General features: G+C 36.7%; 1 protein-coding gene across 5 annotated transcripts in view; it reads left to right on the top strand.

The window, feature by feature from the left end:
* LOC148644032 (disabled homolog 2-interacting protein-like) overlaps positions 1-26,266 on the top strand; it is a 365,146-nt gene that overhangs the window by 150,999 nt on the left and 187,881 nt on the right. The window contains exon 1 of one of the 5 annotated variants that reach the window (XM_088615286.1): positions 19,082-19,458. The exons of the other annotated variants lie outside the window; for them this stretch is intronic. Coding sequence (XP_088471412.1) covers positions 19,338-19,458 — 121 coding nt within the window. The 5' untranslated portion in view covers positions 19,082-19,337. Of the gene's footprint in view, positions 1-19,081; positions 19,459-26,266 lie in introns of those variants that run through there. 5 annotated transcript variants of the gene reach the window in all.

The following is a 26,266-nucleotide window of genomic DNA, read 5'->3' as shown; positions in this document are numbered from 1 at the left end:
GACAGCAGTAACATTCAATTACTGTGGCTTTAAATAAGTATGGTTTCTGCGTTTGCAGTTAGGACTGGTTAAAACCTGAATCTCAAGCCATGCCTGAACATTTGTAACGTTTACTGGTGACTACCACTTGAAATTAACAATGAAAATTCTGTATTTGTCTAGTTGTATTGAACACAACTAACCTATCACCTTTAAAAGGCATTAGCCTTTTATCCTTAGAGCACAGTATCCAGTTTGACCTATCCGAGTGGTACAATGGATTCTGTTGTAGCAGAACAGGCTGCCAGCAATTACATTCGGAACATAATAGGACAACTTGATTTTCCGGGTGAATTTCTAGTGCTGTTATGATGTAGGTGAAGAGGCCAATGTCATAACTTCTCAGTAAACTGCTTGTTAAATTGGATTCTGACAGAGGGCATTCAGCTGCTCATCTGCTCCCTCTGCTGGTAGTTATTAGAGTGGTATCACTTTTACAATGAAGAGTAAAACTTTACAAAGAGTCTGATGGTTGACTAACTGCAGATCTAAAATTGGTGCCTAATTAGACCAAATTAACAGTTTTACTTATAGGAAATTAATTCAATTACTGAGTGTTACTCAACAAAAGCTAAATATAAATGTGTCTACTAGCAACTGCAAAAAATTTATTTATTTAGCAAAATGAATAAACACACACATGTCAATATTAAGTTAATGTCATTCTATTTTTAACAACTTGAAAATCCTGTATTGTCTCAAAGAGTTTTGGTGAAGTCATATGGTCACTTTAAACCTTTGACTGTTTACAGTTTTTAAGAGAAACCGAAACATTGTATCTTTTTTTCTTTTCAGAATGACATAAACCTTTACCTGTTCCTTCGTAAACTACTAGATGACATAATGGTGTCTATAGAAATGGCCACACATGCAATTATAATGAATAAAGTTACAATTACAATTGTACTTAAGTTCCATGTGGAAACATAAAGTTCATATAAGTCTATAAAATGTTGTGCAATAAACATATTGTAACAGAGCAGCTGTTGGTGTGTGTTGGTTGAAGTATCTAGAGAAGCATATACTGTACTGTAAATGATAAGTAATCGGGTGAAAGGGATAGTTAATGAGATTGGAAAAACGTGTGCATGCAGGCTAGGTTAAATTGTATGTGAGAGCAACACAGCACCATCTACAGCCATCATTCCCCAGATATTTTCATTTACACAGTTATTTACACAGTTCACCTCAGATAGATTTTTTATCCCTTAAAGGCAGGACATACTGTAGATATAGATAGATATCTAGATATAGGGATAAAACAATGAATCTTGGTGGAGGAGGACTCAGCAGAAGAAGACTCATCAGTGGGTGAATAGAGGCACTCTACTCATTGTGTACAGCTGATTTATTGCTTTTTGAGGCTGTAGATGGTATTTTAACTGCTGCTGAAGTAATCTCAGTTTAACTACAAGTTTTTGGCTGGGGACCCAGAATCATCTTTATTAAGCAGGGGTAACATGACAAATTGTCACAGTCAAACTAAGTAAAATAAATGACAAAATAATTTGTTTTACAATTAGTTAGGCCCCGAGAATTATGTTGTTTTCTTTACTATAAAAGCATCCAAGGTTTCAAACAGCAGTTTCAAATGTGTTTGTAGGGGATTGTAAAGTGCATGGGATTAGAGGAAGCCAAACATCTTTTTTCTATGCATGCAAATCAGATGGATATTTCACTGACAAAGAATTGCAACTTTTAAATCTGATAATGTGAAACATTGTTGCTTTCATCCACATCAAATAGCAATATATTTGCAAACAAAACCTTCACCTAAAGCCCTCCGTACTTTTCTGTAGTAAAATATGTTTGCACTATGGGGCAGGGTAAGTGTGTTGTTTCAGGTATAGCCATTTAAACACATCAACACTCGTTTACGTTTTTGTATTTCAGATCAGCGCTACAGTACAGTAGGTCAATTTCCATTCACTTCACGGGACAACAGGGAGTTTCACTGTCATCCAGTGGGTGGCAGTAAATGTTTGCTTTTGGTGCACCATAGCTGTGCGCTCTGAGTTTTAATATTTCAGCAATGTATAATTGCAGAATAAATCTCTTTTTTGAAACTTGAGGTATTAAGGTGACTTTGACCCAAATCAGCCTGTCATATCTTGTTTTGTGAATTCGTGCCAGTGTAGGATGTACTGTTCAACCTAGAATGCAAACATCCAGTGATCGCTGTTATTCATGAACAAAACACATCTAGGGAAGAATGGAACACATGGACATCAATATAAACCAAAAGCAGATGAAACACATGAAAACAAAGTTTTGAGCAAACAAACTAGGTTCAGTTTTCTAGCATTTCAGAAAAAAAACCTGGGCTCCAAAGTCATTGCTTGAACTTTTATTAAGCTGCGTTACCGGTTAATGGTCCTCAGCAATGCATTACTAGTCCTTTCTGTCAGTTACTGAAATTTGCATTTGAATGTTTTTTTGATCATGTTAACCCGTAGAGACCCTGAGCTTCCTGTAGATCAGTCTAGAACTTGGTTAGGGCTCCTGTACCTGACTATTCTTTTTATTAGTTCAGGTGAGTAGCTGCGTCAGCATGCATAGGCTGCAAAGCAACAAGTAAAGGTTTATTCCGTGTTTAAAAGAGAAAAAAAAACTCAATGTTTCAGCTATGGACTACTGTGGACTACTCTTTTTAATGTACTGTATAGTGCTGCTACTGCACCTCTTCCATATTTACATTTATGTCGAAATGCTTTGCATATGTAATGCTATTTTCTTCACTGTCACTGTTAGACATGTTTCCATGACTCCAGTATTTTAATTATTTAATCCAGTAACTGCTGTTTTTTGCCTGATGAACCCTAAAATTCAGTATAACATTTGCTAGTTCTACAAAAAATACCACTGTTTTCTGTGTAATCCAAACTTTGGCTCAATACTTCTTCTTCTTGTGTGGCGTACATTTCCTAATGAGGGTATTTGATGTCTTGTTTGTTTGGCAAATGGGCATCAGGGAGAGAAGCCCATAGGGGTGATCCTGAGTAGTCTATCAAACCCAAGCACCTTGACTTTGAGAGATGGGAGGAAACTGGAAAACCCGTAGAAAAGCCATGTGAACACTAAGAAAACATGAGACCTCCCCAAATGGTAGTGTATTAGGGAATGAAACCTAGGGCTCAAGAGCTTGGAGTCAGTGGTGCTGCCATGACTCCAGGTGGCTTATTATGATGCTGAGGCTGACTGATCTTTGGCATTGTGAAAAGACTACATGAATACATCAAGAACTTTCAGCTTTTTGTTTCATTTGATCCCTTATGCTGTTGTGAGACAGAGCAAATGATACATACAGTACCTGTACATATCAATACATACCTCTCATAACTCTGCAATTTCTTACTCTCATAGGAATTTGTTTTTGTTTTGGCAGTATTTGAGTATTTCTACATTTGCCCAACCTTAAATGCTCTTAGCGCATTTATAACATTTATAGCCCTGTGAAGTCTTTACATCATATTTCTAACTACAGTATATTCTCTTTTGTAGTGTAATATTTTTTTTCATTTTTTAATCTCTGCCCTGGTTCTTCTGATCGCAGTAACTATAGAACTTTTTGTGTGAAAAAGTCCATTGTTTTCTCTGCATAGGACTGTACAATTTCTGTGTGCTCGGAGTGGCAGCTAAGGGTTATAGCATCAACAGTGGGGAAATGATTACGCTGAAACTTGTGTGTCAACTGTGATTTAGTGTTAAGCCTCTACGATTGTGGCACAGTCAGGGCTATATTTATTACAGTGACTGACTCTGAAGCCCTTTCTTCCATCTCTTGGGACAAGAAACAGAAGTGGGACTGGAAAGAATGTGTACAGCCTTTGACTGATGTCAGCGTTGTTCTGTGCACCTACAGTACGTCTGTAGGTTGTGGAAATTTCTAAACTGCCATCTATAACGTCACACATTCAAATGATACAGTATGTCCTTTGTACAGTGTGACATCCTCCCAGGTAACCTAGTTTTTCCTAAAACCAGCAATCGGATGAGAGCTTGATTCAACTGAAAAGATTGATAGGATTCTAATTATTAATATGATTCTATTTATTTTTTCTGTTTCTCACTTGCTTATTCAAAGCCAACTTTCTGCTTTGATTCATATTTATTTTAATTATGGGGTAGTGTAAAATGGTGCGTGGGCCTATGGATTAATAACTTAATAATAATAATTGTGAATTCTAGTCCCCACTACGGTGAGATACTGTACCCCAACTGCTACAGTCCAACTAGCTGTACTGTATATGTGGGGACCAGTATTGCAACACTGGGGCTAATCTATGAGATAGATCAGCATCCCATCCAGGTGAGGAGTTACATGCTTTCTTGTTGGCTTTACTGCTACAGAAAACAGGATGAGCAGTGAGCTGCTGTGGCTATGGTATAGATTTACCTTTAACTTTTGTTTTTAATTACTTTGGCTACACAATTATGGTAAAATAATATTTTCAATCATTACAGTAATTTATGAAAATTGTGTACCATTAAACTGGACTTCATGGGGGAAATAATCTTTATGCCATTTGTACATTTTTAAGATTATATTGTAGGGAAATGGGATGCTACCTGTTCACACTGGTCAGACATACTGTAGGCCTGTTTTACACCATAATGTACCAAAATAAGAAAGAAAATATACCTTAGAAATTACCGATAAAACAATTCTAAACCAGATGAAATATTACATCTGACAAGGATGAAGAATAGTATGTTTCTATTTTCAAAAGTTTAAGCTTGTGACTAATGTTGTCTCTTTTTTTGTGTGTGAGAAATGTGCCTCATTTGCAGTTTTAAATCCTTTTTAATTGTTTTGTTTTCAGTATTTCCTCTTTTTTAAAAAGAAAGCATCAGCACTGAATTGTTTCTTTTTTATGTATTCACAGTCTTGCTTTTTCCAGCAAAGTAATTGTTTGCAGATGAATGTCTGGCATGGGGATCAAACCCAGGGAAATGGCTGGGTCCTGTTCGCTTTGAAGGCAGCGATATCGGATATCCATACATGCCCAACGTTTTCACCATATGTTTATTCCCCCGATTTTATCTGCCACTATTGTCAGTCCAGAATAGATTGGAGCGAGTCGAGATTAGGAATCTGGAATGACTTCTGATCTGAATGGAGCTGCTTTTTATTACTGGGTCTAATGATGTGCTTGAGTGAACTGTGAAAAGAATGCTTTCATTGAATGCAAATTACTCTCATTCTTGCAGTTCTCGAAGGCTTTTATAGCATAAGTCTGTCAGCCAGTGTCTTGTTTTATTTTTGAATGTGATGTCAAAAAGCTTGAGGTTGTATATTTTTTCTTAATGCCTTTCTCATTTAAATAATTTATTGCGGCTGATGTTGTTTACTACCTAGCTTTGCATGTGTGTGTATATACTGTATATGTATTAGATTTTTACAGTGCTCTGCTCTGAAATGGCTTGGGATGAGAATGTATAGAAGTTAAGAAAACGTGCCAGTAATCCCATTGAGAACTAACTGGATCTGATTATAAGCAGCATAGAAAAGGCAAAAATCATATCAGATTTTTTTTTCCCCCAGAGAGTCTCTCTGGAAAAGACTTCCTTTACCCTGAGCAAGTGTTTTCTCAATTTTAACCTCAAAGGCTGCGGTATCCATTGTGCCGCAGACACTTGATGCACAGCAGCATGTCCAGATAACGTGAAAATATCTGCAGACTGATTTTTAAACTTTGCTCTCATTTGTCATATACTGCAGCATCAATTACAAATGTCAAAGATGCAAATAAGGAGCAGGTGCACATACAGTATGCTGCCATACCGAGTGTCTGAATTGTTCTAACATTTAGTGATGCCTTCTGCCTTCAGATGTAAAGCACATTTAATGGTGCAGAGCACAGAAGATACTGTTCCTCTTTATCCAGCAAGTAAGCACTGTGGTTGATTTGGGAATTGTATCTGATTACTGTAGCTGAAGACACTGCAGCAGTGTGTTTATTTCTGTAAAGATGTCATTGTTTTTTCCCTTTCATATGTCTTCATTCGAGTGAAACCATTCTTATTTTCAAGGCTGCATGTATCTTCCATGGAGAGAAAATTCTAGCTTTGGAGAATACATTTTTTTATTGTGATGTTTGTTCATTTGCAGAAATCTAAATTCACAGTTTCAGTGTGGGATGTTCCTGCATTTGGAATTCCTTTCCCTCGGTGGACATGATCAAACCTGCTTGAATGGAATGTTATCACATTAGAGCATATAGATTTCTTGACTGAAGGTGGAGAAGCTCAATGGCTTTAACTGCTGTCATTCTCTTGATTTAGACACAACAGACCTAATAAAATGACAGTAAAGCTGAACGTATTAGTATTTGTCACTGGAAGTGAAAGATACTGTACATAGGAAGGAAATCATGTGTGCTGCTTCATTCAGAGAACTGATAAAAATGAGATACGGTAGTGCCATATGGAAACAGTTGAAGGAAGCTGAATTCCCCTGGGAAACCAGTTCTGAAGCATCTTATCGTTGGAAGTTATATTAATCATCATGAAAGGTCACATCTGAAGAGTGTCTTACTCTTCAAATCATGTACCATTTAAAGAGAGGACCCCCTGCTTCACTGTTCATTATAGTATTCTTGGGCATTTAGTACACATCTGACCTTTACTGTGGATCTGTTTTTCTTGAAGGTGTGAGAGGCATACCTGCTGTGAAGAAAGATGGTGTCTTAATTCTGTGAATGCAATTAGTCTTTAGTGAGAGGTTTGAATTAGAATAACACTCTCATTAAGCAGGCACGTACAACTCAATTTATTCAATTATTGTGTTGTGTGAATTCCCTATATGCATGCTTATATTGTGTTTACAGACAAATGAATGCTAAAATTGAATAATGCCATATTGTTAAAAATCACACCTGACAGCTCTCTTACTTTTCTTCAAAAGGTGGTCAATACAGTAAATCTAAAGAGGCTATATACAGTACAGTATAAAGCTGATATAATTTATTCTGAGATATTGTGACAGTGAAAATTCACCAACAATTATTCCTCAAACATTTGTCTCTCCTCTCACTGCCTGAAACTATAATGACAGTCTTTTAAAGGGTGTGAGCAGCACTCTGAGCACCTCATTGGCTGTGTGTCCGACCAATGAAAACAATGCATGCACCTGCTGTTCATTCTCATTCCACTCAATAAACTATTGAAACATCATGGAGAATCTAGCACTCCAGCCAGTATAATTAAGATCCTGGCATGGTTATAATTATATAAATGCAATCCACTGTGATAAACAAAGCACTAAAATGCATTAAAGGCATTTAGTGAATCACATTTCCTCTCTGACTCAATTTTGTGTATGCCATAAAAATCATCTTGTGATCATAGACCCTCACTGACATTTGTTACCCTTCCTCTTTGGTTGCTCATTGTGTACAGTTGTGTACAGTTGATCTAATCTGTGTTCTTCAGTGTATTCTACGGTGTGTAGTCAGGAACTCTACTGTATATGGGGAAAACAAACTCCTAGTGGAAGTGAGTTGTTTAGGAATAGATTCATTTACAAGGTATACTGCTTCAACTTTCTGAGAGATCAAATGTGGTGGTTTGGAAAGAGCAAGGAATGTCTGCTTATGAGGTGTGAGGACATCAATAAACTTAAAAGAAAATAAAAAATAATCAAAATCAGATTTTATCTGTCTTCAGAACTGCTACAACTTTTAGGTTCTTTATAACTTAGACAATTCCAGATGAGCACACTTTATACATCAGATTCATTGTATGATCATGCAGATTAGCTGATTAATATTAATAGAAGGGTTTATGAAGGATAACTAAAGCAATACCTGAATGAGACGCAGCTGAAATTGAGTTAGTAAGGGGATTACAGAGCACTGGGAACCAGAGGAGCAGTGTTAATAAAATATGACAGCAACAAAGTAGCGTGACAATGTGTTATGAAAAATAGCCTCAGATGGGAGTTCCTAGATATGCTGTCCTGGGGAGGTGATTCTTCACTTTCTTAGCATCTCAGATGGGACCAATGGTGGTAAAAACAAACATTACCAGCTGCTGCATTGCTCTGCTGTGGTATTAATGTGCAGTTCAGGGAGAGGTCAGGACATTGACGTGTTGGGGAAAGTTATAAGTATTTACATCAGATTCTGCTTGTATATTCATCATTATATTCGTGACATGAAGTCATAGACTTTTAATGCATTATCTTCCTCCTGCATGTTAGAAGATCCTGTAACTTTCAGCCATGCCTTTTGTTTCCAAGGAGCTTCTTTGGTAAAGCATAGTGGAACTTCATCAAGCTCTATTTTAATAATAATAATAATAATAATAATAATAATAATTCTTTACACTTATATAGCATTTTTCTGGACACTCCGTTCATAGTGCTTAACAGGTAATGGGGACTCACCTCCACCACCACAATTTCAGCCCCACCTGACTGATGCGACAGCAGCCATAGTGTGCCAGTACTCTCACCAGCTATCAGTGGGGAGGAGAACATAGTGATGAAGCCAATTCATAGATGGGGATTAGGAGGCCATGACTGGTAAAGACCAATGGGACAGTTGGCCAGGATTACACTTCTACTCTTTGCGAGAAATGCCCTGGAATTTTCAATGGCCACAGAGAGTCAGGACTTCAGTTATACTGTACTTCTTATCCAGCAGCCATATCACTCTGCAACTCACAACTGGCAACCCACTGAGTTAAGCAGGTGTGAGCCTGGTCGGTACCTGGATGGGAGACCTCCTGGAAAAAACTAAGGTTGCTGCTGGAAGAGGTGTTAGTGGGGCCAGCAGGGGGCGCTCACCCTGCACTCCATGCGGGTCCTAATGCCCCAGTATAGTGACGGAGACGCTATACCATAAACAGGCGCCGTCCTTCGGATGAGGCGTAAAACCGAGGTCCTGACTCTCTGTGGTCATTTAAAATCCCAGGGTGTTTCTCAAAAAGTGTAGGGGTGTAACCTATGGCTGCGGTTGCATCAGTCAGGTGGGGCTGCACATTGGTGGTGGTGGAGGGGAGTCCCCATTACCTGTAAAGTGCTTTGAGTGGAGCAACCTTAATTTTTCCCAGGAGTCTCCCATCCAGGTACTGACCAGGCTCACACCTGCTGAGCTTCAGTGAGTTGCCAGTTGTGAGTTGCAGGGTGATATGGCTGCTGGCCGGTTTTGCCTGAAATGAACATTGGCTTTTAGTCGACTGGTATATCTTTGATTACTTGGCAATGTAAACATGTCTCAAGTAGCATTAAAACTGAAAACTGGTACTAAAACTAATTAGTAGAATCTGAACTAATTTAGTCAAACTGTTCTAAACTTGTAATCACAGTCTCTGTATTCACATGCTAATAAAACCTGCTGTGCAATAATTCTGTAAAAACTGCTGAAAACAGGATGTTTGTGTATGACATGCTTCCTGAAATGTTTTTTTTTTTCCCATAAGTGTATGGTTAGTGTAACATGAATGTATTTCCTGGATTGTATTACTTTGGACAATAGCTTATTGAGTCTTACAGTATACATATTTTTACTGAGACTGTACTGTATGCTTTTTCAATGAAAGCAGCTGATATTGCTCCTTAATCAGGATACATTAATATATTTTCACATGTAGTTATTGCCAATCAAATTATTTCCTCTTTTCTGAACATTTTGCACCACAAAAGAAATCTAAAGAAAGGATTGTTTTGTATTTTTACATACTGTACATGTATGTTTACAGACTACACCATCTTGCTACAAATTATAACTGAGACCAAAACAAATATTCATGGAACTATCATGTTATTAATCAGTTGTCTTTCTCATGCAAGAAACCCTTTTATGATTAATAGGAGTAATCAACATTTTGAATTCTGAGAGGAAGTATGAAAACAAAATACATTAATGAATTAAAAGTTGAATTGTATCACAGAGAATTGGTGTCTAACTGCATTGCAGATTGATTTCCCCTATGAAAAGTAAGCATGTTATATCTCTCGGTTTAGTAAATGTTACATAGATGCCTTTATAGGCTGTGATATCCTTGGAAAAAGCAATAAGAGAGCTATTGAATTCATTGATTTCATGTTGGCCTTTTGTAATGGAATCAATATACTTCGTTGAGCTGTTTGGTAAGTGTTTGTGCATTCTTAATGGATATGCCTCTCTTTTGACTAGATTTATTTCCTCCTATAATGTGATTACTATTTTAAAGTACTGAGAGCTTTAAACCTCAATCGGTGTAGCTTAATATTACAATATAAGCTGGTTTATAAAAAATTATAGAAAAACAAGCAAATAATTCAGCCAACCAGAGTATAGACACGATCCTTTCCTCTTAAGCTTTGTAGACATCTGTATTGTTCTGTATTCTCTGGTCTAAGCAGTACAGAGTAGGGGTACAGAAAAGCGTGCATTTAAAAAAAATAAAATAATGATGCATGTTTTAGAGCTGAATTCAAATATACATTTTAAATGGAATGGAGTCTTTTTCTACAGGAAGCATTGTTACACAAGAGACTGGAAGAATGCAACAAAATTGTTGACCTTTGAACTTAATACCTTTGCACCAGCCCAAGGTGTTGACCAAAGTTTGGTTAGATAATAGTTTCTTGTTCCCAAACCCTTGCTCATAAATGACAAAAGATGTGTGGTTCATATTTTGATTGGTTCACTGCGCAACTAAAAGAGTTATTTGTGTTAGTAAATCATTGTAAGGTTTATAGATGTCAAGAGGGAACGAAACAAAAAACTTTTCATTATTTTTCTCAATAATGGCAGTATCCTGATTATTGTTTTTATCACGATTTGAGTTACTGTTAGTGAAAGGTCTGTCCTTCCCTTGTACTGTATGCCTTGAGGGATAGTGACTATAAGTGTGTCTGCATGTTCTGTGAGAAGATATTGTGGTAATTTCACTCCATTTTCTCTATACTGGACAATATGAATCGTTGGATTCTAGTAATTATGATGAAAACGACTTACTTTGATTTGAAATATCAAAGTGACAAGAATAATAGTAACTTCTGCTTTATAAAATTGAAAACATGTTAAGTAGTAGAATGCACATCATTTAATAAGAACTGTATTTCTACCAAGAAAATGAGACAGGTCTCTGTATCTCTTCTATAGTATCTAACTAGTATTTAGTTAACCCAACTCACTACATATGCTTCTTATTTTTTGTAGTCAGTTACAGTAGGTCTACATAATGTAGGTTAATAGTCCTACAGAGGTAAAGAATATTTTAACATTCTTTTTTAATTTTATCAGATTTTATGTATTCTTCTGGAGTTAACCAGTCATCCTGAGTCTTCCTGCTATTGGCATACGTGGTTATCAGCATTTCTAATTGATGCTTCGTGGTAACTCCATTTATCTGCGTGACTTCGACCACGCTCAATTTGACAAAACAGCATATGCTGTTGATGCTTGCATTAGCACAGCCTGAAATTAGCAGTGAAATGGTTTTTCAAATGTTAGAGCCAGCATGCTGCCATTGTACATGTGGCATTTTATTTAATTATTTCTCTTGTGAGTTACAAGCCGCAATATATTTGAATTGGAGAACGAAATGACTTGCACTTACAAAGTACAGTACAGTATTAGAAGACATTTTTCTAATATTTCTGAGAAATCCATCTAGTTGAATCATATAATTACTGTTACTCTGGCTTTCTAAATGTCTATACAGGTACAACTGTATCCTAACAAATTACTAAAGAACGGTATTTTTCCATGGCAGTGACCCATCCTTTTTTAAGTACTGTCAAAGGCCCAGCATGTGGTACTGTATATCTCATGGTGACCAGAGCTTTTCTTCACTGCGCTGTGCAAAGGGAAAGCTGATGTGAGGTCACTTACAAGAAGTATGATTGCTGATGGTAACAGCTCGTGTCAATTCAGCCTAAAGGATATACAATATAAATGCAGTTTAGGTTGGAAAAAAACTACTGAATCAAAGAGGAAGAAGGCAGATTTCTTGTTTTGTGAGAAGATAACTCAGTGGTTCCTTACACAAATGTCTGGGAACACCTCATGAAATCAATGCCACAATGTGATGCAGCTTAATCAATACTGCCATTTGGGGGTATTTTCTGGCTTTTTGGCATAGTAATATTTACTATTTTAGAAAAAACAAAGTATACAGATGTAATAATAATAATAATTGCTTACACTTATATGGCACTTTTCTGGACACTCCACTCAAAGCGCTTTACAGGTAATGGGGACTCCCCTCCACCACCACCAATGTGCAGCATCCACCTGGATGATGTAGGATATTTTATAAACATTTTAGGTGTCATTTTAATTAATTGATCTCTTATGACTAACTGTGATATACTCAAGTGACTTACACAATTGCTGAACCACTGAATCACCTCATTAGTAAGAGAGTTGACTGGGCAAACGTGAGGCAGTGATTTAAGATGTTCAGTGTCAATCCAGGTGATTATTAAAGTGAGAGGCATCAATAGAGCAGCACACATTCTCCATTTGGATGTTGGTGCAACAGCTCAGGTGGACGTGCCAGTTGGAGCCAGGTCCTCTTTAGGAGAAGGCAAGGTTTTATGCATTGTAGTCCACCCTGGTTACCATCAGTGGGTGTGGGATGGATGTTCAGAATGGTAGACTGTCAGTTGTGACTGTCCGTTGTGCACAACAGACCAAGCAAAGGGGAGGTTCAGTTACGGTTTACCGATACCGACGTTAAGAATCTCTCACCAACCTCATTTTGCTTATGTCAGTACAGTATGTTCGGAACAACCTTTCCCCACTATTCGCTTTCATGAGCGGTCCCCTTAAAAAACTACAACATCCAACCTTCGTTCTTCATTCAAAACACAAAAAAAGCGTGCCGGGCGTGAGACAACATGAGCGCTTACGCTGAACCCCAGTCAGGCAGGGATGACTCAAGTACAAATGAAGCTGGTATCTATTTAGTTTGCATTTGCTAAAGATTCAAAGTTCTATATTTTTCTTAAATGTCCATTGTGCAATATGTTAAAATGCTCAATAAATGTTAATTACAAGTTATTCTTGTATACATGAATTGTGTCCTTAAATTATTTGTAAGACATTGAGATAAGATGAGGTGTCTGCAACTTGAATAGTTTTGCATATTTAAAACATGATCTTTCAGCATATCATGTAAGCATATCATTTCTAGGGTTTCAAAAACAATTCTCGTTAATTTATCATTATCGAGGTTAATGTGTGAAAGTATCGTGATATTGATTTGAGTTCATATCGCCCAGCCCTAGGTCCAGTTGTGATGGTCTGGGAAGGAGAGTGTAGTCTAGACATTACAGAACTGTTGTCGTGATTGACAGGACCCTGACTGCACTGCACAGCTGTATTGATCAAATTCTGGAACTGCGCGTTGCTGCCTTTTCTAGAGGGATAATCCTGACATGACAGTGTCCCAGCAGGATAATTCACATCCTCATGTTTCTTATATAAAAACATCTTTCTTGCAAGTTGAGAATGTAACTGTTATGCTGTTGATGCCCCACTGTACTTCCCAAACTTGACCCCACTTGAACATTTTGCAGAATGAGCTGGGATATCATGTAGCATCTATGGCTCGAAGACCAGCGAACAGGCATGTGCTTCTCCAGCTTGTATGCACCCTTGTGCAAAGCTTGTGCAACACAAGTACCACCTGTATTGACTCCAGCAGTGGCCACACAGGCTACTAACCTGTGACTCACACAGTAGAGCTCCTTAGTATCCACCGTTTTTCAGGACAGTGAATTTGCCTAAGTCATGCCTGGTCAACAAAAGGTCACTGCACAGCTATCATTTTCCTGCTAAAGTTGTGAATTTGCTGCATTTGCAGTATATAGTGGGATCTCAGTATAACTGGTACTCACTGAGAATCTTGGGGATGTACATCACCAAGTTCATGCTCTTTGGGTTCTGTAATGTGAAGAAGTGTCTGTCCACTCATTACTGATTAAGATGTCATGTTGGTTAATTTACTGTATGCTATTGCTGTAAGTAAACATTCCATTAATATTTAAAATGTTAATAAGCGAAACACAAAGTCAATAAAAGTAAACACCTACTTAAGCTACCATTTTAGAATCCAAGCTAGACTCAGACTGAGTCCTTGCTGCTGGGTGGTTCATCTGCCAGCAAATAAAATTTACTTCATGGGTTTCTGTACCTTGAAAATGCCACTTCAAGGCCTTTTTAACCTATGACATGATTGGCATAGCTCCATATTGAGACCCTGGTTTCCATCAAAAGAAAAAAACTGTGCCTTGAGGCACAGTTACACCCAAATGACCGATAGGTGTGTCTCATAACCTCAGGGCATCTCAAGCCACTCAAAAGTCTAATGGGAAGTGTAGTTCTAGAAACAACTACTACTGCACTTACAGTATAAGAACTGCACTTTCTTCTGGAAAAGATGCATCAGTCATAACATTTCCTGCATTTGTTTCACACACAATGCCTCTTTTTCCAGTCTTGTCTGATGCCCTGCCACTCTATTTATATCGCATAACTGTAAATGTGGGTTTTAAATATGTTATATTAAAATTGCTTCATACTATAATGCAAACTGTTTCCTATTTTGCACTAGCGTTTTGAAATCTCATTTTGAAAATGTCTATGCTTTGTATACATCAGTCCGGATATGTTATTTTCTTACTTGAGAAGCGACATTCTGAGAATGTTCTTTTTTGTGAAGTAGTTACAAGCAATACTTTTGGAAAGTATTTCAGGGAAGCAGGATCTCTAGGGAGGTGAGTTATGAATTTTGGCAGTAGCCTAGCCAGTTGTAGTTGCGGGTGCCTGCCATATAGGAAAATGTCCCATACTCAGCCTAAGCTGACAGACTCTCACGGCTCCTAACATAACATTGCTCCAAAAACATTTATCTGTGACACACAAGCTTTGTAAAGAGCATGCAATTTCCTGATGTTTGAAAGTTACATCTGATACAGGAAAATGCACAGGAAAATAGTATCAATTAGAAAGTCCAAAAAAGTTATTGTGAAAGACAGCTATTAAGTGTCATTGTATCACATGCAGTGATCCTATATGAGGTATTCTGTTTAGCCATACCTCCCAATATGTTTCCCAATATGTTTCCTTTTGTTTCTTGTCTTTGCATGTTTGTGTGCTCATAACCAAATATGTGTTCATCTTTAAAGTTAAAAAAAAAACTGCATAGATATTTTTCTAAATTTATTTGTAGCTGCAGGCTCCTGGTTTTGTAGTGAGGGCTTCATGGAAAAACTTTCATATTAAAAACATTCCCTGCTTTCACTTGACAAAGTGTAACGTCTTGACTCGTGGCTGAAAGGGCTTTGAGTTACTCTATTTGCTTTTCAAAAGCTGTTTAAATCAAGCTGCTTTGTAGGAGAGGTATGTGAGATCACAGGCGTAACAAAGACTGATGCATATTGAGACATGTTCCATGTTGACAAGACTACTTTGGTTAATAAATTGTAAAACATATACTGTATAATTGCTTCACCTGTAGAACATTAACATAGTTCAAACTGGAGGCTCCTTCATTGAGAACGAATGCTTTGTGATGAATTTTGCTTACTCTTAACACAGTACAGTATACAGTATACTGTAAAGAAATCCAGGCATTTTTGACAAATTGAATGTAGTATAAAAACATACTGTATATGAACCATACTGTATATGAAATGGAAACTAATCCTTAGAACAGTCCATAACAAGATTGATGGGGCACTTTTCTAATGCACTCTTCTGAGAAAAGTGAGGAAAAAATTGATTTTTTTTTTATTGACCTGTGGAGATGACTCACTGACTTCCTATCATAGAACAAAGTACATTCTTGTTTATATAGTGTTTTTGAACTGTTAACTTAATTAATGAAATGTTCGACTGGGGCTAAAATGTTGATTTTGTTTAGTAATTAGGAGGGAAAAAGTTCCAGTAGCCAACAGTCCTCAGCAGCAGAGCATATGGATTCTCTGCCTCTGTATCCTTATTCGCTAGATTTGAGATTGACGTTGGTTCTAACACCACTTTGCTTTCACAGAAGCTTTTCTGAAAGGACACCACTTTTTAATTGATCATGACAGAGTTATTTTCTCTGCCCTAAATGGTGTTTGTTGGCCTATTGTGTCTGTCAGGGTTAATGTCAGGACTTTATACTAGCACTGATGTCATTGTTTTCAATTTCAGTGTTTCATTGACCTTATGTCCTTACAACCACACACTCAAACCAGTTCTTCACTTCAGTTGTTGCATCAGCACTGCTCTCCATAGTGGCTTGAAAAATTGGAAAAGGCCTTATAGGAGAAGTTTTAGTTCCTCAAATATTTGTATTGAATGTTTTTGAGTTAAAAAGAATCTAGTTTATATACTAGTTTTAAGAAAAACAAAACTTTGGATTGTGTCTTTTGAAGAAAGTATACTTGGAATGACAGACTTTTTAATAATGATTTAGAACTGTAAGACTGTTAACCTATCCAACTTATCTGTAGATGTAATTTAAGTACCACTCTTCATGAATCTGGAAATTCAAATTCAACACTAGCTGCTGTTCTTTAGCTTTGCAGTTGTATTGGTATTCAGAGATATGTGGGCATGTCTTTATAATTTAAATGAAGCTGTTTTTGTTCATAGATAAGCTGTTAGAATCCAGAGATTTTAGAGAAGGGTTCACACATTGTTTCTTGATACTTGCAACCTACATGAATTAAATTAAGTTCTGAGAAGTCATCTTAAACTTTGAGAAGCTTAGTGCTTATTGTTTGACATTTAGATTTACCCCACTGGACATGAAAGGTCCTGGGGTGATTACAACCCATGTGGTTTGTTTTGGAAACAAGCTGTGTTTGTCAGTCAGTCCATCTAATAAACAGTTGAGCCATCTGGGATTTCACACAATGCTCTGACTGGCATCACTGTAAATGAGTGTTTTGTACAGAGTTAAGCCTGTCTTGCTGTTACAAATGAGAAATAGAAAGTTACAGTGTTCCCTCAGGTTGTACTGTATGTGTAGAGCTCCTAACTGTACCAGATTTATATCATTCTTCAAGACGTTACAGTTATATTTTAAACACTTCACTCCTTTTCATAAAAAATGTATCCAAAACTGCACATAAAATTACACAATCTCGAGAATACCTAAGACATTAATACTGTAATTCAACAGGTTTACTTTTTGATTTTCTTAGCCTACAAAAAATAACACATTTGGGCAAAAAAACCAACAACAGTGTATTTATTATATTAATAATTGCAGAAATAGTTAAGTAATTGTTTTTGTAATATTCATATCATTAATACAGTATTGTATTGTCCTTATTGAAAATACTTTTTAAATTTAATTCTTTAATAATTATTTTAAAGTTTTTTAAAGTTAGACAGTATGCCAATAAATAGTTATTGTTGACATGAAAGTACATCCTCATTTTGCTGAGATCCCAGTATTTTTAAAATATCGTAACAGTGTACCTTATGAGAAACTGCTGTTGTACTGTACTGTATATGTATCTTTTTTAAGCTCACAAAACATACAGTAAGTTGAAGCAGGAAAGGCAGTTAACATTTTGTGGCAGGAAGAATTAGCCCAAGGTGAAGTTCCCTTTCCAGAGTAGAGAATTTAGTTTGTCGGTGTAAAATTCAGGACAGGGGGCAGAAATTCTTTGAGAAAACCCAACCTTTCTTTGTTTTCAGTGCTCAGCACATTGCTACCAGTCTGTTGTCCAGCTGCTTGTTTGCCAGCTTGGCCTAAACTTTAGTAAAACCTCTGTGATTGGTTAGTTTCAGGGAAGCCTCAGTGCAAGTCAGAGCCCCTCTCTGCAGTGCAAAACCCTGGCCTGGATTCTAGAAGGATTAGAAATTCAGAGTAGCATGAGGACGTCCTCTTCTAACATTACAGTATTACTAAGTCAATAGGGGTGTTATTATTTACCAAGTTCTAAAGAGAGATAGATTGCAGTCTTCCCATCTGGAGAGCACTAGGCCAAACATTTCAAAGATGGACAAAGGTACAAGTAATAGGTTTATTCCATCCTGAAAAAAATAAGAAAAAGAACACAACATTTCGGCCGTGGAGCCTTCTTCAGGTGTGGACAATACTTACAACATGTGTAGAAGCGTGCTCCAGTAATTGTTTTATTCTGAAACAACTGTAACAACTGAAACATAATGTTCTTCAAATCCTAGGTCCTTTTTCTAGTTAACTGAGTAAATTATTAAGTAATATTCTATATCCTGTATATATAGCTGTACTGTAGCTATTGTTTTCCTGTCGTGTAGATATTGTATTCATATAAAAAGAACTGTATTTCAGAGATTTTCTGTAGTTACAACCTATGGCCAGAAGCTTTACGTGCTCAGTACTTGGTTAGTCCTTTCCAGGGGAAGTGGAAATGGTTCTGAATATGACTTGAAATTGTTGCTGTCAGCAGCTGACAAAATTATTCCTTTTCATCTCTCGTTATAACGGGAGGAATGCTCTCGGAGGTCATTCCAATATTATCCACACAAAAGAAAGAATATGTTCTGGCTCTTTAGGGCTACACAGGGGTATTGTTGAATATTAATTAGGCCGCTCCGTTATTTATGGTGTGAAAAGAGAATATTTCTATTTCAGTACTTTTTGAAGCTCTTTGCATTTGGCTGAGTTAGTCAGCTGGACGTCACCCACTTTTGAGCTTCTAAGTATTATCTTAAGTTTGTCTGTTACAGCAACTATTATAAAGTGGGCCAGATAGTATGTGTCTCTTTTTCATTTTTCATCTCTCCTTTAAAATGGCTAATGCATCTGTTTTAACATTTTCATTATTTTTCTGCCTTGACCTATTGATGGCTTTTATACTTAAACATATTTCTGAAACCCCCTTTTACAGAAAAATACAGAAGGTGTACTGTTTTTGCCTTCAAACCCTGTAACTTGTATGGACGATAATAAGAAAAGAAGTTCAGAATAACCTGTGAGCATTATTTGTGAAGTTAAAACTCTTCCTCAACTCTTGCTGAAAGTACTCCCTTCCTTCAAGAGGGTGGATCCTGACCAGTTTTTTTCTCAGCCTAACTTTCCTCTGCTTGTCAATGGCATGCCAGCAGCCTTTCTCTACTCCAAGCACAACAGGCTTATCAGTTGGAAGTAGGCTACAATACCTCTGCTCTCACTGAAGCTAATGTCTTTTTTTTCTTGTTGTGAGTGATTGTTCAGACATGTGGTATGCTGCAGTTTCTGACCTGGGGAGAATAATGTTTCATTAAGTCAGTAACAATACCAAAAATAAAGAAGACTAGACTTGATTTTTTTTTTTGGAATTGTAAGAGCAGGACACCACTTGTTGATCCAGGGAGGCTGAATTCAACATGTCAGGAACCGGTAGAAAAAGTTCTGGGAGACCTTCCTATTACTACAGGCTGCTTGGGAGAACACGGCTACAGAGACAGCGTAGTCGGTCCCGGAGTCGAACCAGACCAGCTAACAGGGGTAATTGTGATATTCTGTACAGCAGTTAGAAACTGTGCTTTGAAAATTCCATTCATTTCTATCAGCTTTAAAACTGATTTATTCACATATACATATATGTAAAGTATATATGGTTCAAGAGGTGGAACTTCATTGTGAAAGGAGGACTGTATTTAAGAACATTACAAAAGTGTTTTGCTTTCAGCATTTGAAAAGTTTTAAGTGTTTTACCTTGTTTAACTTTATGGTCTAGCAATACTGACCACTCATTTATACAATAACTGTTAGATAATTGTATCAAATTTTAGATAAGACAGTGTTTAATATATCATAAAAACATTTTCTTACATTATAGTTTTAAGTTATAGTTGTTAAAGTTTGCAGCAGATACACTGTATAAGCTTGAAGACTTTCTGTGATAACTGGAATAGTTAGTAAGCCTAGATTATTATTTATTATTAAGTTTAACATTTACATGCTGACAAAAGGGATTTGGCATTTGTAGCTCCTATAAAGTTTTTTCCTTACTTGTAATTGTGAGATCTTTTAAAAAGAATACACAGTTTGGCAGAATGTTGAAAAGCAGGCACAACTATTTTTTTTACCCGAAGTATTTACATTCATCAAGTGGTTATCTGTTAATACAGCTGAGCATTTTTTTGTCCCAGTCTGAGTGGAATGCTTTGCTCTAGAGTGCAACAGCAGAGCCTCTCACCTGAAAGTAGAACTGAACCCTTCAGTTCTAAGCCTTATCTATTCCTCCACACTGCTGCTAACACCACTTTAATTTGATGATAAACACCTTTTCTTCTTCTACCCTTGTACAACAAAACAGCAACCAAAAAGTGTTTTCACCTTAGTAGCAGAACTGATATTTTCTCACATTGTTTTCCCCTGAGTGACAGCATTATCTACAATACATCATAATTAGTGTAACAAGAAACGCATATAGTGTGAATGTACACAATAGAAGTCAGACAATGGATTGCTCAATGAATTGACTTGTAGATACCAGTATTCTGAAGTGTACATAGCTACCTGTACATTCATGTATTTGTGATGTTTGATAGGATCATTTATATCTTTGCAAATCTATAGTTACGGGCTAAGTATGTCACTCTCGTTTCTCTCTTTGTAGTCTGCAACTGACGTTCCAGATTTTGTTACCATTCATCTGTAGTTTGATAAAAGAAAACTAGTTTATCAGGACCTGCAGGTCTTAGGCCTGTTGTAGAAATCCTTGCCTCTGGGTTAAACTCATCTAATTTGTACAAAATGGCCTTAATTGTAAGCATGTATGAGAGAAGGGAAACAATGGACTGTTGAGATCATTTCGTTAAATAATTATCTGCTCAGAATACAATTAGTGAAACTGTTTTTAAACTTAAGCAGCACTGAGAGTGAACAGCATACATAAGTTACATTGATGCGGATTTTGTATTCCAGCAAACAAATTTCCCACTTGGAAATAAAAAAAAAGATGTACCAGGTAAGTCAGTTAAGAGCAGGTTAAAATGAATGCCTTGAAAAGAAAAATGAGTCGTTTGTGTTTCTTATCATCTCACAGCCGTAAAGTTCTCACATGATACACTGTAACCAAATTAAAGTTCAACAGATCTCTATTGCCTCATATGTTTGCCCACTTTTAATTGTTTGCTAATGAAGGCGGGAGTAAACCTGTTTATTGGACAAATATAGGGTTGTCAGTTAAAGTTTGAATATGCAAAAATAAGTTTTGCTTCCTCTATCTTGCCCCTTCTGTACTAGTCACCATTTAAAACACTTTTTTTTCTCCTTTATATCAAAAGAAATGACTGATTTTAATGTTTTCAGTAGGGATTAGCTATTGTGTTTTTTTAATGTTCTCTGAAGACCTTCTATAATTAATTCCAGAAGCATAGACAGTCGTCAGTTGTATAATGTTGGTTGTTGGAGCTCTGTAATGTTATATAGCATTTACTGTAGGTCATGTGCTATTTTTTAAGTCAGTGATTTGGTTTTAGGGGCAAAGGAAGCATAAAATGCTCATATTCATGGCACAGTAGGATTTGGTAAGCACTGAGTATATAATTTGTAATCACTGAAACAACCACAAAACATTCACTGCATTTCACAATGTGTAATTGAAGATATGTTACAGTGAACGAGTAACAGAGGGTGAGGTTTAGAATAATAAAGCAGAGGTACGACAACAGCATCAAATTCAGATTGGGCAAGAATTTAATGATCTGTAGAAGCCTGTAATGGTGGGACAACACTCTGGCCTCTATTCAACTGTGTACCCTCTAGCTTCCTCATAGCGACCTCAGCTGTAATGTGATCTCTAAAACCGTAAACCAACTCCCTACACTGAGTTGAAAGCTTGGCTGCTCTCAGGACTTTCACTCAATTAAGCTTCCTCTTCTCCTGGAATTTTGTTGTTTTGGCAAGGCAAAGGAAATAACGTAACATCATTGGATACCCAGCTGGAAAGCAGTTTATCATGCATGTAGTTGATAAACACAACCCACTTACAGACATTGTACTGGAAAAAGTCTTCTCATTCTGAACTTTCAAGACCCATCTGACCCCCTTCCGCCATCCTTTTGAAAGTATGGATCATTTAGACTGTTGTTTTATGTGAAGTTGCGGTTTGTCTCTGGTGGTAAAAAAGTGCTTACAGCATTTATTAGGCTTCACAAGAACATTGCTGTACACAAATGTATTATACCAGTGCTGAACCTTAGTCCTGAAGAGCCACAGATCGGGATCTCATCCTTAAATCATCAATTTTTTATAGGCTTGGATCTTTGGGAGATGTGAATCTTTGGGTGAATCGAGTAAGTCAATTAATTCAGGAATAGGATGTTATTATAACACAGGTTGTTATTTATATTTCAGATGATTTCTAAGATACTGAACATCATTGAACAAATCAGATATGTCAGAGGTAAAAATGAAATTGTTCCAAGCCTTTACCAAATGAATCTGCTGGACTGAAAACAATAAAAGATGGATCATACCTTTATCCTCTACTTTTTGTTTTGTTTCTTATAGGTACTGTATGTGTCCATTGTTATACTCACAGTACAATATTTGCTGGAAAGTCACCTATGACAGACAACAAGCAGAGTATTTCTCTAAACTATTATAATATGATTCTTCCTATTTAAAAAAAAAAACATCTGCGTCAGTAATGCTGATCAACTGCCTTCAATAAAATATACTGAAAGCAGTGTTTTTCATATCCTCAGTTTTGAGGGTTTTGTAATTTGATCTTTCCTCTTGGGGATGAGGCTGGAGAAACCTGGCTGTGAGCTTTAATCAGTTTGCTATGCGTCAGGTCGTTGTGTAAGAGCTCATTTACATTTTTGCTAATATGGTATAGAGGAGCTATAATTACTGACAGATGCCTTCCACCCTCCCCAGCCTCGAGGTCTAAATTCTTCTGCAGTTCATTACATTACTACAGTATACTGCTAACTAAAGCTACAGTGGAAACAGTATCTTTATTTCAGCTGTAAATCCGATTTGCAATCTGTTCCTAGCAAGTTGCAGGAGGTCTTATCAAGAGCTGAAGACATTATGCTCTTTGGCCAAAATCATTTACAGTAGTTGGAGTACATTTATTTTCATGGAATTCAAGAACACAAAATCTTAGGATTTGACAGAAAAATAATGCCTTTAAATATATTGTCCACAAGGTTGTATTTAACAAGAGGTCATTAAAAAACTACAAAAAAATGCCCAGAGTATATTTGCATGCTATTTTATCATGGATTTGCCATGCATTTAATTATTTCTAGGATTTTATTTGGTTATGCCATTCTTCCATGCCTCTTTTAAAGTTGTACTCCACAGTTAAAATCATTTTGACCTAGTATATAAAATGCATTTGAACGGGTTGTTCCATTGAACACTCTTCCTTATTATTTTCTGACTTCGATAATGTGTGGGCATGACATGTGCTTCTCTTGTCTTCAGAGCAGCTCTATGATATTTTGATGTTTCTCAAAGGTGGAGTCAGTTTCAAGTCCAGCTAATAAGCTCTCACACTTGTCTTTTGAGTCTTGCGCTAAGCTGCCCCAGGCTTATTCTGGGTTGACTCACCACTATGTGCATTCCTGCTAACATGCTCTGCACAACATGCTGTTCCATGTTTTATGTACATTTTTCCGTGTTTTTTTTTCTAAAGGAAATCTCATTTAGCAGCTGGCCATAATGTGTGCTCTCCTCTATAATGTCAGTTTTGACTTTATAAATTATTATTTGACTTTTGGAATGATGCTAATGGTGACTACAAATGTGAACAGAGATGTGTGGGTGCAGAAAGTGACTTAATTTTGTTTTGTGGGTACTGCGATGCATAATTTCAAGGTGAAGGTTGTTACATTCACATTTCAGTTTCCAACCCTACACAATACCTGCATACATGGCTTTACAACAACATTAAGAAACATTCATATAGACATATTATTCCAAAAGACAGAAGAAATGGAAGAGATACACACGTTTTTCATAACATTTGACAAAGTCTTTATTTTAGGTTTAGGGCTATGGTTAGGGTTATTGGCTTTAAGGCTGCAATTGGGTTTAGGGGTGGGGGTTGGTTTAGATTTAGGGTTTGGGCTGTTATGAAAGCATATACATATGCTTATGTATGTATTTTTCAAGAATGGCCAGAAAGGGTCATGAATGATGTTATAACATATTATGTCGCCTTTAAGAAAGTATTATGAAAGCAATGTTTTTAACAAAGGTTAGGACAGGGCAATGAGAGTATGCTTACCTTTTTGGTCTAGTACACCTGGGATGGAAAAGACAAATGTGGAAAGGCTAAATAAAGGTGTCTTAAATGCTTTGTGAAATTAAGCAAAAATCTATCTCATCAGTGTCTGAACAGCAGTAAAAATAAGCGAAAGACTTTTAGAGGGAGAGAAGCTGTTACATGGAGATTCGGTTGAGAAGGTAGAGAATGGGAATTAATTTCTTTGAGTCTGAACCTTTTGTGTTTTTCCTCTTGCACTACAAGGGAATTGCTTTTTTTTTCCTAAGAGGCCTGCAAAGCAGTTTTCAAAAATGGACTTTGAATCCCACACTCTCAGTGACAACAAGCCCTTGTGATGAGCAGCTATTTCTGAGACCCTATTTACTGTTTAGCTTTAGTGTGATTTCTTTCAAAGATCAGTGGCAGAGGCGATCGATAGAATCCAGCTACCAGAAACTCCTTTAAGGCTAGTCCTTGTCCACCCTGAGGTTAATCACAGTCAAACTGTGGTTAATCAAATACTTCATCGATGTCTTGTCTCTCACCAGTATACTGTAAGAGTGCTAACTGTGCCATTTTATAACATTAATTGTGATATGAAATTTCTTCTTAAGAGGATTAGGGGGTGGCCTTATCAAAGCAAACATTTCTTAAGACTGTCTAATGCAGGAAATAACACGTCTGTATCTCTAAGATTTGAAAGTGTGTGGGATAAGAACTGTCATCTTGCTCATTTTGAACTCTGTACTGTTCTTTTTACTTTAGGGGGAAAATGAGGTTCAAAATATACTACATTGCCTTTGCTGCTATTGCCTTGGAGACAGTGTTCATACTTTGTAATAATGTATTTGTGATGCCTGGGTTTTGGTTTGAAGAATTGATCTTGAATTTTACTTTGAATGAGTAAAGAAATGCTGCTTCTTACAGTAGATCACAACACATGCATTAAACTTGTAATGTATTTCTCATAGTATAGCAGTTGACCAATTTAGCTGCTCTACTGTCTATAATCTGTACAATCAGGGTAAACATACAGTAGTTTGGCTAGTATGTGTCCTGCTGTGAATACAACTCAGAAGTACAGTAGTACAAGTACTGTATTTTGAGCTCAATAATATCAGTTTTATTTCACAAGTGACAACACATCAGTCAGCTATTTTATAACAAGGCACTTCATGAGTGTTGTAGCAATGCTACAAAATTAAACATTTTCTCAAAAATCCTGTCATGAGCTTATTATACGGTCTATGAAAACAAACAGGAAAAAAAACCTTAGCTTCCTTTGAACAGTTCCCACATCATTGATAGACAAAGGAAATTATTTTGCCAACGAAAACAAGAAATTACTTTTTCAGTAGGAAACACAGTGCAAATTCTTAAAATTCTCTTGGCATACATGCTGAAAGTTGTGGATGTAGTAACATGAAATTTAGAACTTGCAAGGAAAAGTTATTATTTTCGTGGTATAGTTTTTTACGAACTTGCTGTATCAAGTTTTCGTTAAGAAAAGTTGATATGCTCAGGAGCCTGTCTGACTTATTTTCAGGTGCATTCTTATTACTGAATGTGTTGCTCGCTGATTTCTCAAAATCTTGGCATTTACTGTTTTTTTATCATTCTTTGGCAGTGACTCTTTGGCAATGACTTTGAGCCAAAACACTTGAGCATTTAAAAAAAATGCTTGAGTATATCTCCTGGTTCATCTGTTAAAAAATAAGAAAAGAGATTAAAGAAATGGTTCATGTTTGGATCTGACAGGATGATTGTCATGCAGTGAGAATTATTTTGCTGTTTGTTGAAGACTGGATTGTGGAGTCTGACAGGAAATATTAAAAGACAGGTGTAGAGGCATTTCAAAATGAGGCTTTATTACAGAGAAAAGAAGATTGATTGCATGTTGCAGCTATTCCTTGTGCATTTTCTCACCCTTTCTACAGGGAAAAATATTACAAGTGTTGAATGCAGGCAGGGTTATTTATAAATAGAAAGCACAGTAAAGAAATAAGACCTGTCTCTTTGAGATTTGACACTGTGTTTGTGAGAAACTGGGTTAGCTTCATAGCTTTTCACCTCTTTTATGAT

This window comes from Lepisosteus platostomus, chromosome 21 (assembly GCF_059453375.1).
Source record: "Lepisosteus platostomus isolate fLepPlt1 chromosome 21, fLepPlt1.hap1, whole genome shotgun sequence".
NCBI lineage: Eukaryota > Metazoa > Chordata > Actinopteri > Semionotiformes > Lepisosteidae > Lepisosteus > Lepisosteus platostomus.
The sequence above is the reverse complement of the archived record's forward strand: the minus strand, read 5'-3'. Positions and strand labels throughout refer to the sequence as shown.